This window comes from Gadus chalcogrammus, chromosome 19, assembly GCF_026213295.1.
Source record: "Gadus chalcogrammus isolate NIFS_2021 chromosome 19, NIFS_Gcha_1.0, whole genome shotgun sequence".
In the NCBI taxonomy this organism is placed as follows: Eukaryota; Metazoa; Chordata; class Actinopteri; order Gadiformes; family Gadidae; genus Gadus; species Gadus chalcogrammus.
This window is the reverse complement of record NC_079430.1, coordinates 4,800,119-4,814,560: the sequence shown is the minus strand read 5'-3', so window position 1 is coordinate 4,814,560 and position 14,442 is coordinate 4,800,119. Positions and strand designations below refer to the sequence as shown.

At 45.1% G+C, this 14,442-nt stretch overlaps 1 protein-coding gene across 4 annotated transcripts in view; it reads left to right on the top strand.

Moving 5' to 3' along the window:
- The window catches only part of LOC130372118 (protein unc-13 homolog B-like), an 83,576-nt gene that overhangs the window by 65,326 nt on the left and 3,808 nt on the right, over positions 1–14,442 (top strand). For 2 of the 4 annotated variants that reach the window (XM_056577903.1, XM_056577901.1), the window contains exons 24-39: positions 398–528; positions 1,274–1,359; positions 1,759–1,888; positions 2,258–2,354; positions 2,902–3,045; positions 3,600–3,677; positions 4,081–4,158; positions 7,861–7,949; positions 8,703–8,843; positions 8,949–9,072; positions 10,716–10,769; positions 11,968–12,045; positions 12,542–12,689; positions 13,104–13,160; positions 13,671–13,763; positions 14,046–14,205. In XM_056577903.1, coding sequence (XP_056433878.1) covers positions 398–528; positions 1,274–1,359; positions 1,759–1,888; positions 2,258–2,354; positions 2,902–3,045; positions 3,600–3,677; positions 4,081–4,158; positions 7,861–7,949; positions 8,703–8,843; positions 8,949–9,072; positions 10,716–10,769; positions 11,968–12,045; positions 12,542–12,689; positions 13,104–13,160; positions 13,671–13,763; positions 14,046–14,205 — 1,688 coding nt within the window. Of the gene's footprint in view, positions 1–215; positions 228–397; positions 529–1,273; positions 1,360–1,758; positions 1,889–2,257; positions 2,355–2,901; positions 3,046–3,599; positions 3,678–4,080; positions 4,159–7,860; positions 7,950–8,702; positions 8,844–8,948; positions 9,073–10,715; positions 10,770–11,967; positions 12,046–12,541; positions 12,690–13,103; positions 13,161–13,670; positions 13,764–14,045; positions 14,206–14,442 lie in introns of all 4 variants that reach the window. The other 2 variants (XM_056577902.1, XM_056577905.1) reach the window with 2 other exon arrangements.

The window sequence follows — 14,442 nt, the reverse complement described above, 5'->3', positions numbered from 1 at the left end:
TGCCCAAGATGTACAAACATAATGTGTTAAACGCTGGGTTAATCTTCATATTATACTGACTATCATTAGCCTGTAGTTAGTTCACCTTCAGTCTGTATTGAGTGTGTGTGTGGGGGTTCCCAGACTAGGGAGGAGGTTCCTCCAGAGGAGCCTGTCATTAGCCTGTAGTTAGCTTACCTTCAGTCTGTATTGAGTGTGTGTGTGGGGGTCTCCAGACCAGGGAGGATGTTCCTCCAGAGGAGCCTGTCATTAGCCTGTAGTTAGCTTACCTTCAGTCTGTATCGAGTGTGTGTGTGGGGGTTCCCAGACCAGGGGGAGTTCCTCCAGAGGAGCCTGTCATTAGCCTGTAGTTAGCTTACCTTCAGTCTGTATTGAGTGTGTGTGTGGGGGTCTCCAGACCAGGGAGGAGGTTCCTCCAGAGGAGCCGGGCCCCAGCATCAAGAACCTGGACTTCTGGCCCAAACTCATCACCCTCATCGTGTCGATCATCGAGGAGGACCGCAACTCCTACACGCCCGTGCTCAACCAGTATGTAGCTCTCTATCCCACTATAAGCCAACCAGTATGAGGCTCTCTATCCCAGTAAAACCAACCAGTATGAGGCTCTCTATCCCAGGAAAACCAACCAGTATGTAGCTCTCTATCCCAGTATAACCAACCAGTATGAGGCTCTCTATCCCAGTAAAACCAACCAGTATGAGGCTCTCTATCCCAGGAAAACCAACCAGTATGTAGCTCTCTATCCCAGTATAAACCAACCAGTATGAGGCTCTCTATCCTCATAAAAACAAACCAGTATGTAGCTCTCTATCCCAATAACAAAAACCAGTATGTAGCTCTTTATACATTAAAGACCAACCAGTCTGTAGGTCTTTAATCCCAGTAAACCAACCAGTATGTAGCTGTTGGTAACAATGCTTTGTTACCTTAGAAACCTTATGAACTGATTTTGTAATGTTTATTGTATTCACTGATTGACTGACCCTAAGAAATGTCATCTCGTTCTCCACACTGAAAACAAGATGTGTAGAACATTACAGAAGTGTGGTTGAGTGTATGTGTGTTTTAAAGCATAGACTACTAAAAATGGAGAGGTTTACAATTCCTCCTTGGACTATTTTGAATCCAAGAATCCAACCAACCCTTATTCTAACTCTGAGTCTCAGTTTCCCCAGGATCTGAGCATGGTTATGATTAGATGTTAGGGGTAAGGGTTAAACAGGGGTTAGGAATTGGGTGTTGGGTGTTGACTCTGATCACTGGGGGCTTCTAGGTTCCCCCAGGAGCTCAACGTGGGGAAGGTCTCCGCTGAGGTCATGTGGACGCTGTTCGCACAGGACATGAAGTACGGCATGGAAGGTAGGGCCACTCTAAGTTTGTATTCTTTATTGAGTGTGTGGGCGTGTGTTAACGTGCACGTGAACCGCCCCCTCCAACCCCTTAAATAAAGTAATTAATTGTTTAGCATCTTATCCTAGCTATCTTTTTTGTTCACGGGGATGGGTTAACCTAGCACTTATTGGCACTTGCCACTTGTTTCTATTTCTATGAACATCCTTACCGTACCGACAGCGATGTATTGTTTCTTCTTCTTCTGTACTTATTGTAAGTCGCTTTGGATAAAAGCGTCTGCTAAAGGCCCTAAATGTATTACGAAACATCATTTTCTAGAAAAGATTTACGTAGTAAACTTGTTTGTGCTACACCTCGTGTCCACACACCGTACCCGCCCCCCACTCGTTATGTGTTCCTCCCCAGACCATGAGAAGCACCGGCTGTGTAAGAGCGCAGACTACATGAACCTGCACTTCAAGGTCAAGTGGCTGTACAACGAGTACGTGAAGGAGCTGCCCAGCGCCGTGCCGGCGGACGTGCCCGAGTACCCATCGTAAGCCCCCCCCCCCCCCCGGCCACTGAAACCACCGCGCTTCCCTTATGAGTCACCCATTGTCAAAACGTTTCAGAATTTCCAAATGACACCAAAACCACACTTGGCTCACACCACCAGCTCTGGTGAAACACTGCTCTCTGATTGGTTCCTGTATCAGTTTGGTCGGTTGATGTTCTGACCCAGTCTTCTGATAGTTCTACATAAGTCGTTCTACTTCCGATAAGACTATAACTAGAAATAAGAAATAACACAATAATCATGCAACTTCTCTTTTTCTTCTGCCTTACCTAGTTAGTGTCAAGCTTCATTTTTTTTGAGAAACTGTCCAAGAAAGGTCCTGAGCTGTGCGTGTCCTCCCCTGTGCAGGTGGTTCCTGCAGTTTGTGTTGCAGTGGCTGGAGGAGAATGAAGACGTGTCCATGGAGTTCATGCACGGAGCGCTGGAGAGAGACAAGAAGGACGGAGTGAGTTCCCCTCCCTGTTCCTCTCCTTCTGTTTCCTCTCCTCCTCCTGTTCCTCTCCTTCTGTTTCCTCTCCTCCTCCTGTTCCTCTCCTTCTGTTTCCTCTCCTTCTGTTTCCTCTCCTCCTCTTCTTCTGTTTCCTCATCTTCTTCCGTCTCCTCTCCTCCTTCTATTCCCTCTCCTTCTGTTTCCTCTTCTCCTTCTGTCTCCTCTCCTCCTTCTGTTTCCTCTTCTCCTCTTCTTCTGTTTCCTCACCTTCTGTCTCCTCTCCTCCTTCTGTTTCCTGTCCTTCAGTTTCCTCTTCTCCTTCTGTTTCCTCTCCTCCTTCTGTTTCCTCTCCTTCTGTTTCCTCTCCTTCAGTTTCTTCACCTCCTTCTGTTTCCTTACCTCCTTGTTTGTTGTTTGGTATTTAATTTGCGAACGGGCCCTGAGCTGCAAACAATACGTCATTGACGGGACGGCGATGGCGACGTGATGGGGCCTTCTCCCTGGACCCCTAGTGCTCCATTGGAGCTGCTCCTAACCTCCTCCTCCTCCTTCTCCTCCTCAGTTCCAGCAGACTTCGGAGCACGCGCTCTTCTCCTGCTCCGTGGTGGACATCTTTACGCAGCTCAACCAGAGCTTCGAGATCATCAAGAAGCTGGAGTGTCCCGACCCCGGCGTCATGGCCCAGTACAGCCTGCGCTTCTCCAAGGTAGCGCATCCCCGCCGCAAACTGCCACTCGCTTCCGCGTATCTTAAGGCAGCCATTCACAACCCCTGGTCCCAGGACCAGAACCGGTCCGTGGAGCCCTTAGTACCGTGCCTTGAAATGTTTCCAGAAAAAGCATATTTTTTAACTAAGGCTATACGAGTCGTGTTATGTCCTCCAACACATAGACATAAAATCGATCAATATGTAACTAAACCACTCTAAGTGCACTGTGCACTACTTCTGTCTTTATTGAAGTCTCGGGTGACTTTTCTTGTGTTTCTCTTATAAATTGTAATTTTTATAGTATTGCATTGTTGACGGGAGCCTGAGGCTCAATCATTTCATTGCTGTTGATTTAATTTTTGTGAATATGAAAAATAATCAATAAATAAGCGGTCCCCAGAACCTTTCATCTAGGAGCCCCTACATTATCCCGCCCGATATTTTAGGGATTTCAACCCGTGGCACGGAAAACATTTCATGCTTTTTCATAATGCTATGTATTCTGCTTGAATTTGTAACACGGTTGTTGCTGTTTTTTCCAACGTACACAGACGATTGCCAAAGTTCTCCTGCAGTACAGTGCCATTCTGACCAAGAGCTTCCCCTCATACATAGACCAAGAGAAGATAGTAAGTTGTTCGTATGTCATATGTTATTTATACATCCATTTATTTACACTCTAGTTTACACATAATCTGAATGTCTTCCTTTCTCCTACCTCAGTAGTATTTAAATGGTAAATGGACTCTATTTAGAGAGCACTTTTCTAACCAGTGGCCAGACAAAGAGCTTTACAACATTGCCAATAAGGCCAGATCGACTGGAGCAGTGAGGGTCAGGTGTCTTGCTCAGGGACACCTCGACACTCAGCTAGGAGGAGCCGGGGATCGAACTAGCAACCTTCTGGTTACCAGCCAACCCGCTCTACCTCCTGAGCCACATGCCGCTCTGAGCCATATGTAACTCCGCTGCATTCAGGACGATGTGAGCCTTGCTTTTGAGGGTCTAATGAGGATGTTGTTGTGTGTGCAGCCCTGCGTCCTCCTGAACAACGTTCAGCAGCTGAGGATCCTGCTGGAGAGGATGTTTGAGTCCATGGGCGCCAAACAGGTGTGTAGAAGCTACTGGTACTACCAGGCACATCTACCAGTTCTACCAGTACAGGCTACCAGGGGAACCCGACTCAGGATCTTTACCTGGTGATCGGATACATGATGTAATTGAATGGATACTTTTATCAACTTGAACACAGGCATGAACTGTTTCAACATCGAGGTAGTGCACGTGACAATATTGCTGAAAGTGTGTTTCATCTGGTCTCAAACGTGAGACGTTGACTCTGAGGATGTTATGTTCTTGTTGTGTTGATGATGATGTTGTGTTCCCTGTGTCAGAATGCTAACGCGGAAGCCCTGGTACGTAGCTGCTCTGGTTGTTCAAATGATACCTGTGTTAGAATAGGCCTATTCTATTCCCATCCATCCACCACATGGTGATGTCATGCTTAAACATTAGCATGTGGCTAACCTCCTGGGCCTCATTGATTAGCAATAGTTACCTCATTGCTATCAATGTCTGTTGTATAGTAACATGAGTCGAGTCATAATCAAAACACACAAGCACAATTGACATACGCATTATGCATTTAGAGTTTTCTTTGCTTGTCCCTTCAACATCACTTTGGTTAAATATAGAAATGGATCATCTAGATCAGTTTTAGAGTTGTAGAGATGAGTGTTGCTCCAGGCGTAACCGATGTGTTTACTTTATGGTCAAAAGTGCAATGCCCACATGGAGGAGGAGGAGGAGGTGGAAGAGGAGGTGGGTTCTCCACGGTCATACCCTTATACCCTTATACCCTTATACCCTTTGACTAGACTAGAACCCTGGTAGCCTCACACAAACAACGTGTTTGGTGAACAGGTTGGGACGTGTTTGACTGTATTGATCGCTTCGGGAGCTGGATCTGGAAGGAGATCTCCCTCCAGATCCAGCTCCCAGATCCGGAGCGATCTCCCAGATCCGGACGGAGCTCGCTCCATATCCGGAAGGAGCTCGCTCTGGATCAGGATCTCGCTACCCGGTCCTGGTTTGCAGCGGCTGGAGTCACGTTGTGTGGCTTGGGTGTCATGTCTTTTGGTCTGATAACAAAGTGTGTTGTGTTGTTGGAGTGTACAGATGGTTTCTAGCTGGTTTCTAGAAGTAACCAGGTATAGATGTTCATGTCAGCAATGGAGAGACATTTGTATCATCACTTTTATCTTTCCTTAAGTTATTCAAAAAAGTGTTTGTATTTCATTATTTTTTAGGAACATAATAGTACCTTCACAAAGAAACACAGTATCACTATCATATTTGATCAAAATGGCAGCTAAATATAAAAAAGAATGAAAGTGTGGAAAGGTACTGGGTACTGGGTACTACTCAAAGTTATTTTAGCACTCGCATTTATTTATAGATGATGAATAACGTTTTCCTGTTATATCATGTTTTGATCACTTCCGGCCGTGGGAAGTAGGGAATCATGCATGAGCTGGAATTCCCGTCTTATATTTAAGCTTGTGTGTGTGTGTGTGTGTGTGTGTGTGTGTGTGTGTGTGTGTGTGTGTGTGTGTGTGTGTGTGTGTGTGTGTGTGTGTGTGTGTGTGTGTGTGTGTGTGTTTTTTCCCACTCACTCCTTAGCTTGAGGAATTGAAGGAAGAGGAGGATGAAAATGTAGGAGAGGAAGTAGAGGTTGAGGTTTGTCATCTCAGAGTTCTTTATTACCCTCGGCCCCCCAAGAACTTTCCCTGGTCCACTTCCCTCTGGGTCGCCCCCCCGTATACCACAGTGTAGAACCCTGCGTCTGGTGGATGTTGTTCTTTGGTTCCCCTCCCAGCCATGTTCCTTGTGGAGGTTCTGGCCCGGTCTATCCCGTGTGGTTATTTATGGATTAAACGGTTGATCCCTGTCTCAGTCCTACTGGTTTGCCCTGCCTGTCCTCAAAACCATACCTATCTCTCATATAACGCGCCAACAATCCTTTTATTTCCTCCATTTCTATTACTTTGTGCCTTTTTCCCTTTTCTAAAGTTGTTGTTTGCCTCTAACATATTTTTTTTTCATTTTGCTGGTTTAGCTTTTTCTGCATACGGTATATTTTGGAATTTGTTTTTTCTATCCGGAATTAAATAAACATTTATTTATTGTAGTTTAGATTCCTAACCTACGGAAGAGGATTAGGGCCACTCATAAAAACAAATTAAGCAGTAGGAGGAAGAAAAAGAAGCAATTTTGTTAATGGAAGACCAAAGGTTGAGTGAAACTGGAACATGTGGTGTTTTGGTGCCAGTTTCGCTACCTTTTGGTCTTCCATTAACGAATTGGCTTCTTCTACTTCCTCCTACTGCATGAAGCAAAGTATCTCTCCCACGGAGGTTGGTCCTTACAGGTACTCGTAGTTCTGACTTTAAAGTCAGAATTCTGACTTTTTGTGTGCCCCTAATCCTCTTCCGTACTAGCCTTATTGTCTTTCTGATAAATGTAGTTTATAATAAAGGTATTGCGAAAGGTAGTTCAATTTGCAATGAAGTTAGTCTATTCTTTTTTCCCCCTTAAAGAAGTTCAGTTTTGTTCATGATAAAGGTTGTTCCATCTTATTTCCAATGCAGGTAGCTCTCTTGTTTATTCTGGAAGTATTTCAGTTACGTTGTTCTGTTCGCTCATGATAAAGGCCTGTCCATCTTGTTGATGTAAAGGTTGTTCAGTCTTGATTAACAAGTGTACAATCTCATATTTCCTCCTTTAAAAACCAAAACCTAAAGATGGACACACCAGTGCCAGTAGAAACGGTAGGTGATGTAGTCAGTTACACTTGACCAAAGAGTACCATATTAATGACACATCTGTTGTATAAGAACACAACATGAATGGAGGACAGCTTGTTATGCTGCCATTCTAACTTCTTGTGTGACCTTGTCTCCTAAACTCAGCCTGAGGTTGATTGTGAGGTTAAAAAGGTGAGTGAGGGGGTTAGACATAAACCAACACACACACACACACACACACACTGACACACCGGCATGCACGCACACACACACACACACACACACACACACACACACACACACAGAGATAGATGTACAGACAGATACACATGAACAGAAACGCAGAAAAAAAATACAGACTAAGCAATATTTTGAGGAAGTCCAAGTTCTGTCCGTCTGTGTCCCAGTCTGTGCCTAGAAGCTTTCCATTCCCAGTCATTCCTAAATCTTCCTGGGCTTTATCCATACCTCTGTGATGTTAGCATCCCAGTGGATTCCACACCTAATGACCGTAAACCATCCCAACCTTCCCTGGCAGTGAAACCTTCTCTCTCCCTCTGGTCCTGTCCCTCGCCCCCGCCTGGCCCTGTAAGACTCACTAAACACTGAGAAACCAAGCCTGTGTCCGTATTTAACACCTGTTGTTTCTGTTCACCATCCACCCACTCACAAGGTGGAGGTCTCTGAGAGGAAGGTGGGTGGGTCTGACAAACTGTGTGTTGTTGCGTTGTCAACAACTCAGCAGTTTATTTTGTCAGTATTCATACTTGTTTTGCCACTTTGCCCTGAAAAGTAGTGTTGATTATTTCTCCTTGGACTATTTTCTTATGATGAAACAGCAACACTGTTGACCGTTCTCTTACACTATATATCCTCTGTTGATAATGAAACGATGAGGGATTAGTAGATTCTAAACGGTGTATGTTGAAGCTCATGAGAAGCGTGCGTGTGTGTGTTTAAGCTCATGAGATGTGTGTGTGTGTGTGTGGCTGTGTTTGTCCTGCAGATGGACTCAGAGGCCAGCGCCCTCCTAAACGAACTGCAGGTGAAGCTCAACAATGTCCTGGATGAACTCAGCACTACATTTGGAAACAGGTACACACACACACACACACACACACACACACACACACACACACACACACACACACACACACACACACACACACACACACACACTCTCTCTCTCTTATGAGGAAAAATAAGAAGATGGAAGAACAAAAACACAGAAAAACAGTAGGGTGCTTGCAGTTCAGGGAAAGTATGGAATTATGAATGACGTATGGACATTTGGGTTAAAGTCTTCAAAAGGTCTTGAAAATCTGCTGATAGTAATATCCATCCATAACAAAACATAAAATCTGAAAGGAATTCTTGTTTGTTGGGATAACTGCTTGGATGTCTGCTTCCAATCTGGGCTACAGTTCTCAGTCAAATAAAGAGCTCCACATTATAAATATTTAATTTAGTGAATTCATGCAGTAGTTTGATTCAGGGATGTAGACCGTTAATCGATGATCGAGTCATTCATGGTTGTGAAGAATTTGATCGATCCATCTGACGTTGGAATCAGATAAAAAGATGTCACAACTGTAGGGACGTCTTGAATTGTATCAATTAGAGCCAATATGAACTGTGATATAAAACAGAGCATTGTGTTTAACACACATACCTACATATGATGATATGAGCCCACAAATATTGTAAGGCACCTGACACACGCACGCATGCACACACACGCACAGAAAAATACTCATCGAGAGTGGTACTGAATTGAACTTGTTACAATATGTTTATGAGATATAAGTCTATATAAACAAAAAGATAACCCCAACCTATCCCACACAGTTTCCAGGTGCGCATCAACGACTGCATGCGTCAGATGGCGACCCTGCTGTACCAGATCAAGGGCCCGGTCAGCAGTAAGAACCAGGCGGAGGCCGACCTGGACAACATGCTCAGACCCCTCATGGACTTCCTGGACGGAAAGTGAGTGGACTCACCGCGGGGGGGGCAGCCTGGGGACTTGTGGGCACTTCTGTGGATACGTATATGTACTTACTAGTTTGTGTTTGTGTGTGTGTGTGTCTCCAGGCTGACCCTGTTTGCCACGGTGTGTGAGAAGACGGTGCTGAAGCGTGTGCTAAAGGAGCTCTGGAGGATCGTGATGAGCAGCCTGGAGAAGACCATCGTCCTTCCCAAGGGCCACGACACCTTCGTAAGAACCAGGAACACACTGGAGAACACACTATAGAATCAGGAGGAGAACACACTGTAGAACCATGAGAACACACTGTAGAACCAGGAGACCACACTGTAGAACCATGAGAACACTATAGAACCAGAGGAGAACACACTGTAGAACACACTGTAGCACCAGGAGAACACACTGTAGAACACACTGTAGAACCAGGAGAACACACTGTAGAACCAGGAACACACTGGAGAACACACTATAGAATCAGGAGGAGAACACACTGTAGAACCATGAGAACACACTGTAGAACCGGGAGACCACACTGTAGAACCATGAGAACACTATAGAACCAGAGGAGAACACACTGTAGAACACACTGTAGAACCAGGAGAACACACTGTAGAACCATGAGAACACACTGTAGAACCAGGAGACCACACTGTAGAACCATGAGAACACAATGTAGAACCAGGAGAACACACTGTAGAACCAGGAGACCACACTGTAGAACCAGGAGAACACTATAGAACCAGAGGAGAACACACTGTAGAACACACTGTAGCACCAGGAGAACACACTGTAGAACACACTGTAGAACCAGGAGAACACACTGTAGAACCAGGAACACACTGGAGAACTCACTGTAGCACCAGGAGAACACACTGTAGAACACACTGTAGAACCAGGAGAACACACTGTAGAACCAGGAACACACTGGAGAACACACTATAGAATCAGGAGGAGAACACACTGTAGAACCATGAGAACACACTGTAGAACCAGGAGACCACACTGTAGAACCATGAGAACACTATAGAACCAGAGGAGAACACACTGTAGAACACACTGTAGAACCAGGAGAACACACTGTAGAACCAGGAACACACTGGAGAACACACTATAGAATCAGGAGGAGAACACACTGTAGAACCATGAGAACACACTGTAGAACCAGGAGACCACACTGTAGAACCATGAGAACACAATGTAGAACCAGGAGAACACACTGTAGAACCAGGAGACCACACTGTAGAACCAGGAGAACACTATAGAACCAGAGGAGAACACACTGTAGAACACACTGTAGCACCAGGAGAACACACTGTAGAACACACTGTAGAACCAGGAGAACACACTGTAGAACCAGGAACACACTGGAGAACTCACTGTTGAACCAGGAGAACACACTGTAGAACCAGGAGAACACACTGTAGAACCAGGAGAACACACTGTAGAACCAGAGGAGAACACACTGTAGAACCAGAGGAGAACACACTGTAGAACCAGAGAAGAACACACTGTAGAACCAGGAGAACACACTGTGGAACCAGGAGACCACACTGTAGAACCAGGAGAACACACTGTGGAACCAGGAGAACACACTGTAGAACCAGAGGAGAACACACTGTAGAACCAGGAGAACACACTGTAGAACCAGGAGAACACACTGTAGAACCAGGAGAACACACTGTAGAACCAGGAGAACACACTGTAGAACCAGAGGAGAACACACTGTGGAACCAGGAGAACACACGGTAGAACCAAGAGAACACACTCTGGAACCAGCAGTTCTCAGTTTGAATCTATATTCATATCCACCATTCAATTATCTCTTTATGCGTCCACGATTTGATGAAATGTCGTTCATCTTTAAATATCCGCAGGGAGCACAGATCCTGTCTGCGGCCAAGGAGCTGGGTACCCTGTCCAAACTGAAGGTACAGTGATGTCAGGAGTAGACCACACCTTGGTGTACTGTCATGTCTGGAACAGACTTAGGCCCAATCCCATTTCTACCCCTTACCCCTTCCCCTTACCCCTTCAAAACAAGGGGAAGGGGTAAGGGGAAGGGGTAAGGGGTAGAAATGGGATTGGGCCTTAACCTTAACTCACAGTAATGTCTGGAACAGACTTAACCGTAACTTACTGTATAGGCCAGAAAATACTTAAAGTCAACTATAATAATAACGTACGACATTGAAATAACTTTGGATTACTTCCTGGAACTTATTGTGTGTTGTAAGTCCTGTCACTTAGCATTCAGCAAACAGTACTTTGTGTATTGTGTAGCGTCTTATCTTAGCTATCTTTGTTGTGTAAGTGTAAGACATTGAAATAACTTTGTACAGGCCAGAAAATACTTAAAGTCAACTATAATAATAACGTACGACATTGAAATAACTTTGTATTACTTCCTGGAACTTATTGTGTGTTGTAAGTCCTGTCACTTAGCATTCAGCAAACAGTACTTTGTGTATTGTGTAGCGTCTTATCTTAGCTATCTTTGTTGTGTAAGTGCTTGGCACTTGGTTCTATGAATACATTTACTTTACCGACAGCGATATATTGTTGTTTCTCTTTCTTCTGACAAATGTATTTATTGTAAGTCTCTTTGGATAAAAGCGCCTGCTAAATGCCCTAAATCTATTACCTCAACATAATTTCTAGAAAATATTGTTCCTTAACGTACTGAGATATCCTGACTTCACCTTAACTGCCCCTTCATTCGGTCATCGGTTAGACTTTTGTCGCTTTAGTCTGACCAATACATCACTCATCCATCTTGTACCAGAACTCATTAGGACTCACGGGTCAGTGAATGCTCGGCGAGTACTAGAGTCGTGGGTTGCTTGAGTCTCTACTCCTGAGCTATTGTCTCCCGGTCGGTCGACCGACCGGGAGACAATAGCTCAGGAGTAGAGCGGGTCGACTGGTTCAAACCCCGGCTTCTCCTAGCTGAGTGTCGAGGTGTCCCTGAGCAAGGCACCTAACCCTGACCGCTCCTGACGAGCTGGCTGTCGCCCTGCGTGGTTTACTCCGCCGTCGGTGTGGGAATGTGTGAAAAAATGGTTGTAAGTCGCTTTGGTTAAAAGTGTCAGCAAAATTCCCTGAATGTAAATGTGAATGCCTCTGCAGGACCACATGGCCGGAGAGGCCAAGAGCCTGTCTCCCAAGCAGTGCGCCGTCATGGACATGGCCCTGGACACCATAAAGGTCAGTTGGTGTGGGGCTGCGGTGTCATGTGGACCTGTCTGGGGGGGAGGTTCAAGTTCAGTTTCATTCACTATTCATCGAGGTGTTGCAGACAAGACCGATTGGAGCAGCAGCAGTGGAAGACTGTTGTTCTTTAGAACCAAACCAAAATGTAATATGTAATAATCCATACGCTTCAAAATGGCGTTTACAAGTTTGTAATGTGACGGAAATACTTCCACTTGCCTAAACCATAATGTAATGTGTAGGAAACACTTCACCTTTTGCTGCAAATACTATTGCTAGACATTGGTATCAATATGTTGCCGTCCATCTCACGATTAGGAAGTAGGGGCCAGGAATTTTAAGAAGTTTTCCTAATTAAGAGTTCACAGGCCAAATAAAGGTCAACCACCACTCTTACCGTTAACAAGTTGAAGACTGAACTTTAAAGTGTCAAATGAGAAGTTGGGGCCGACAGAAATGGTCAGATGACGTTAGCCTTGCTTCTCCTCAGCAATACTTCCATGCGGGCGGTAACGGGCTGAAGAAGGCCTTCCTGGAGAAGAGTGCTGAGCTCTCGTCGCTACGCCACGCCCTTTCGCTCTACACTCAGTCCACCGACACGCTCATCCAGACCTTTGTCACAAGCCAACGCGTTCAAGGTAGGCTAGGTCAGCTATTTTAGCAGTCAGATAGCAAATATGCCGACGACAGGTTAGCTTAGCATTGGGATAGCCAACATGCCCAAGGAATACTCGGCTTGTGGTTGAAATAGCTAACATGGTATGCTAGCTTAGCATACCTATGATGGGTAGGGATGTGGTAAAAGGTTAAAGAGGAACCTCAACACTGACCTCAAACCTAAGAATTACCTCACACATGGTTACTGCAATAGGCTGAAATTGTGTGATGTCACTTCAAAACATGTCTTTCTTCTCTTGACCAATAGAAGTCCCTTTGGGAGCTTTTTAATGCATTGAGGAAATCTGATAATAATCATATGTTGTGTGTTTCAATGTCAGAATGTGTTGATTTGACTCTGTGTGTTCTGTGTTGTCTCTTGTGCCGGCCGCCAGTACACAATGGAAAGGGTATTAGGTTAACTCCCAACGAAAAAATACAGCCGAGCAGGGGTACGTTACCACCGAGGGCGGCGCCCGGACGGACGTTTTCTGGCACTCGTTACCCATGATGCATGAATAGACTAAGTGAGCCCTGAGGTTATACAGGTCCAACGTTAAAGGTTGGGCTTCATGTATTCGGCTAGGTTTAGGTTAAGATCAGTGTACGGTTCGTGGGGGAAAGAAATGCATCATGGGATATGCTTGCCAGAAAATACTGTTGCGTTTGCGCCCGAAACTGAAGTGATCTGCTAGCTACCCTACCTTGTCTCCCCCCTCTTTGCCCTCCCCCACCTCCCCCACAACCCATTCTCAACACTGTATATGCTAAATATTCAGAGGTGGACATACCATGGTACACGTCACAATATATACTTAGAAGTAATATATTGCAAAGCATAAAACATATTACTAATCCTATCCCTTGTTTCTTTTTCGTGGTGAATCAAACAAACCTATTCTAGTCCCTGGACCTTTATCCTTCCTGACGAAGTATTTTTGGTTTGTGTGTGCGTGGTTTAGGGTCCGGCGTGGACAAGCCCATCGGGGAGGTCTCGGCCCAGATCGAGCTCCACACCCACCCGGGCAACGGGGAGCGCAAGATCACCGTCAAAGGTCAGTAGGGGTCCAAACATACAGTATTCAAGCATCTGGGTACTGTGGCTTGACAGAGAGAGATGTTGCAGAAAATATGCAACTGTGAACCCTGGTCTCAACTTTATGATGGGTAACAGCACGGTGTAACACCGTGTTCACAGGACCGGTCCATGGCGTAAGAAAGGTTGGGGACCGAGACAATCCTGCCTCCTTGTTCTTTAGTGCATGACTTATTAGATAACGTGTGTGGGTGTGGGTGTGCGTGTGCGTGTGTGTGTGTGTGTGTGTGTGATCCTTTAGTCTTGGGAGCCAATGATCTCAAGTGGCAGACTCCTGGGATGTTCCGGCCCTTTGTGGAGGTGTCTCTCATAGGTCCTCATCTCAGCGACAAGAAACGCAAGTTCCAGACCAAGTCCAAGAACAACTGCTGGTCGCCCAAGTTCAACGAGACCTTTAACTTGTAAGTAAAACAACGCGGTCTTATTCAATATACACTGTCGTTATGTTATTCAAATTCTGTTCTTTTCGATGTAACTATTTTAAATATATGTTAATATATAGTCTGTAGATGAGGAATAGCTTTCCATACTTTATTTCTGACTGACTTTACTGAAGTTCTTAGTTCTTCTTTCTTTAGTTTACCTTATACTTTCCTTACATTCTTATTGTATGTTTTACTTCCTGGCACTTAAAAATA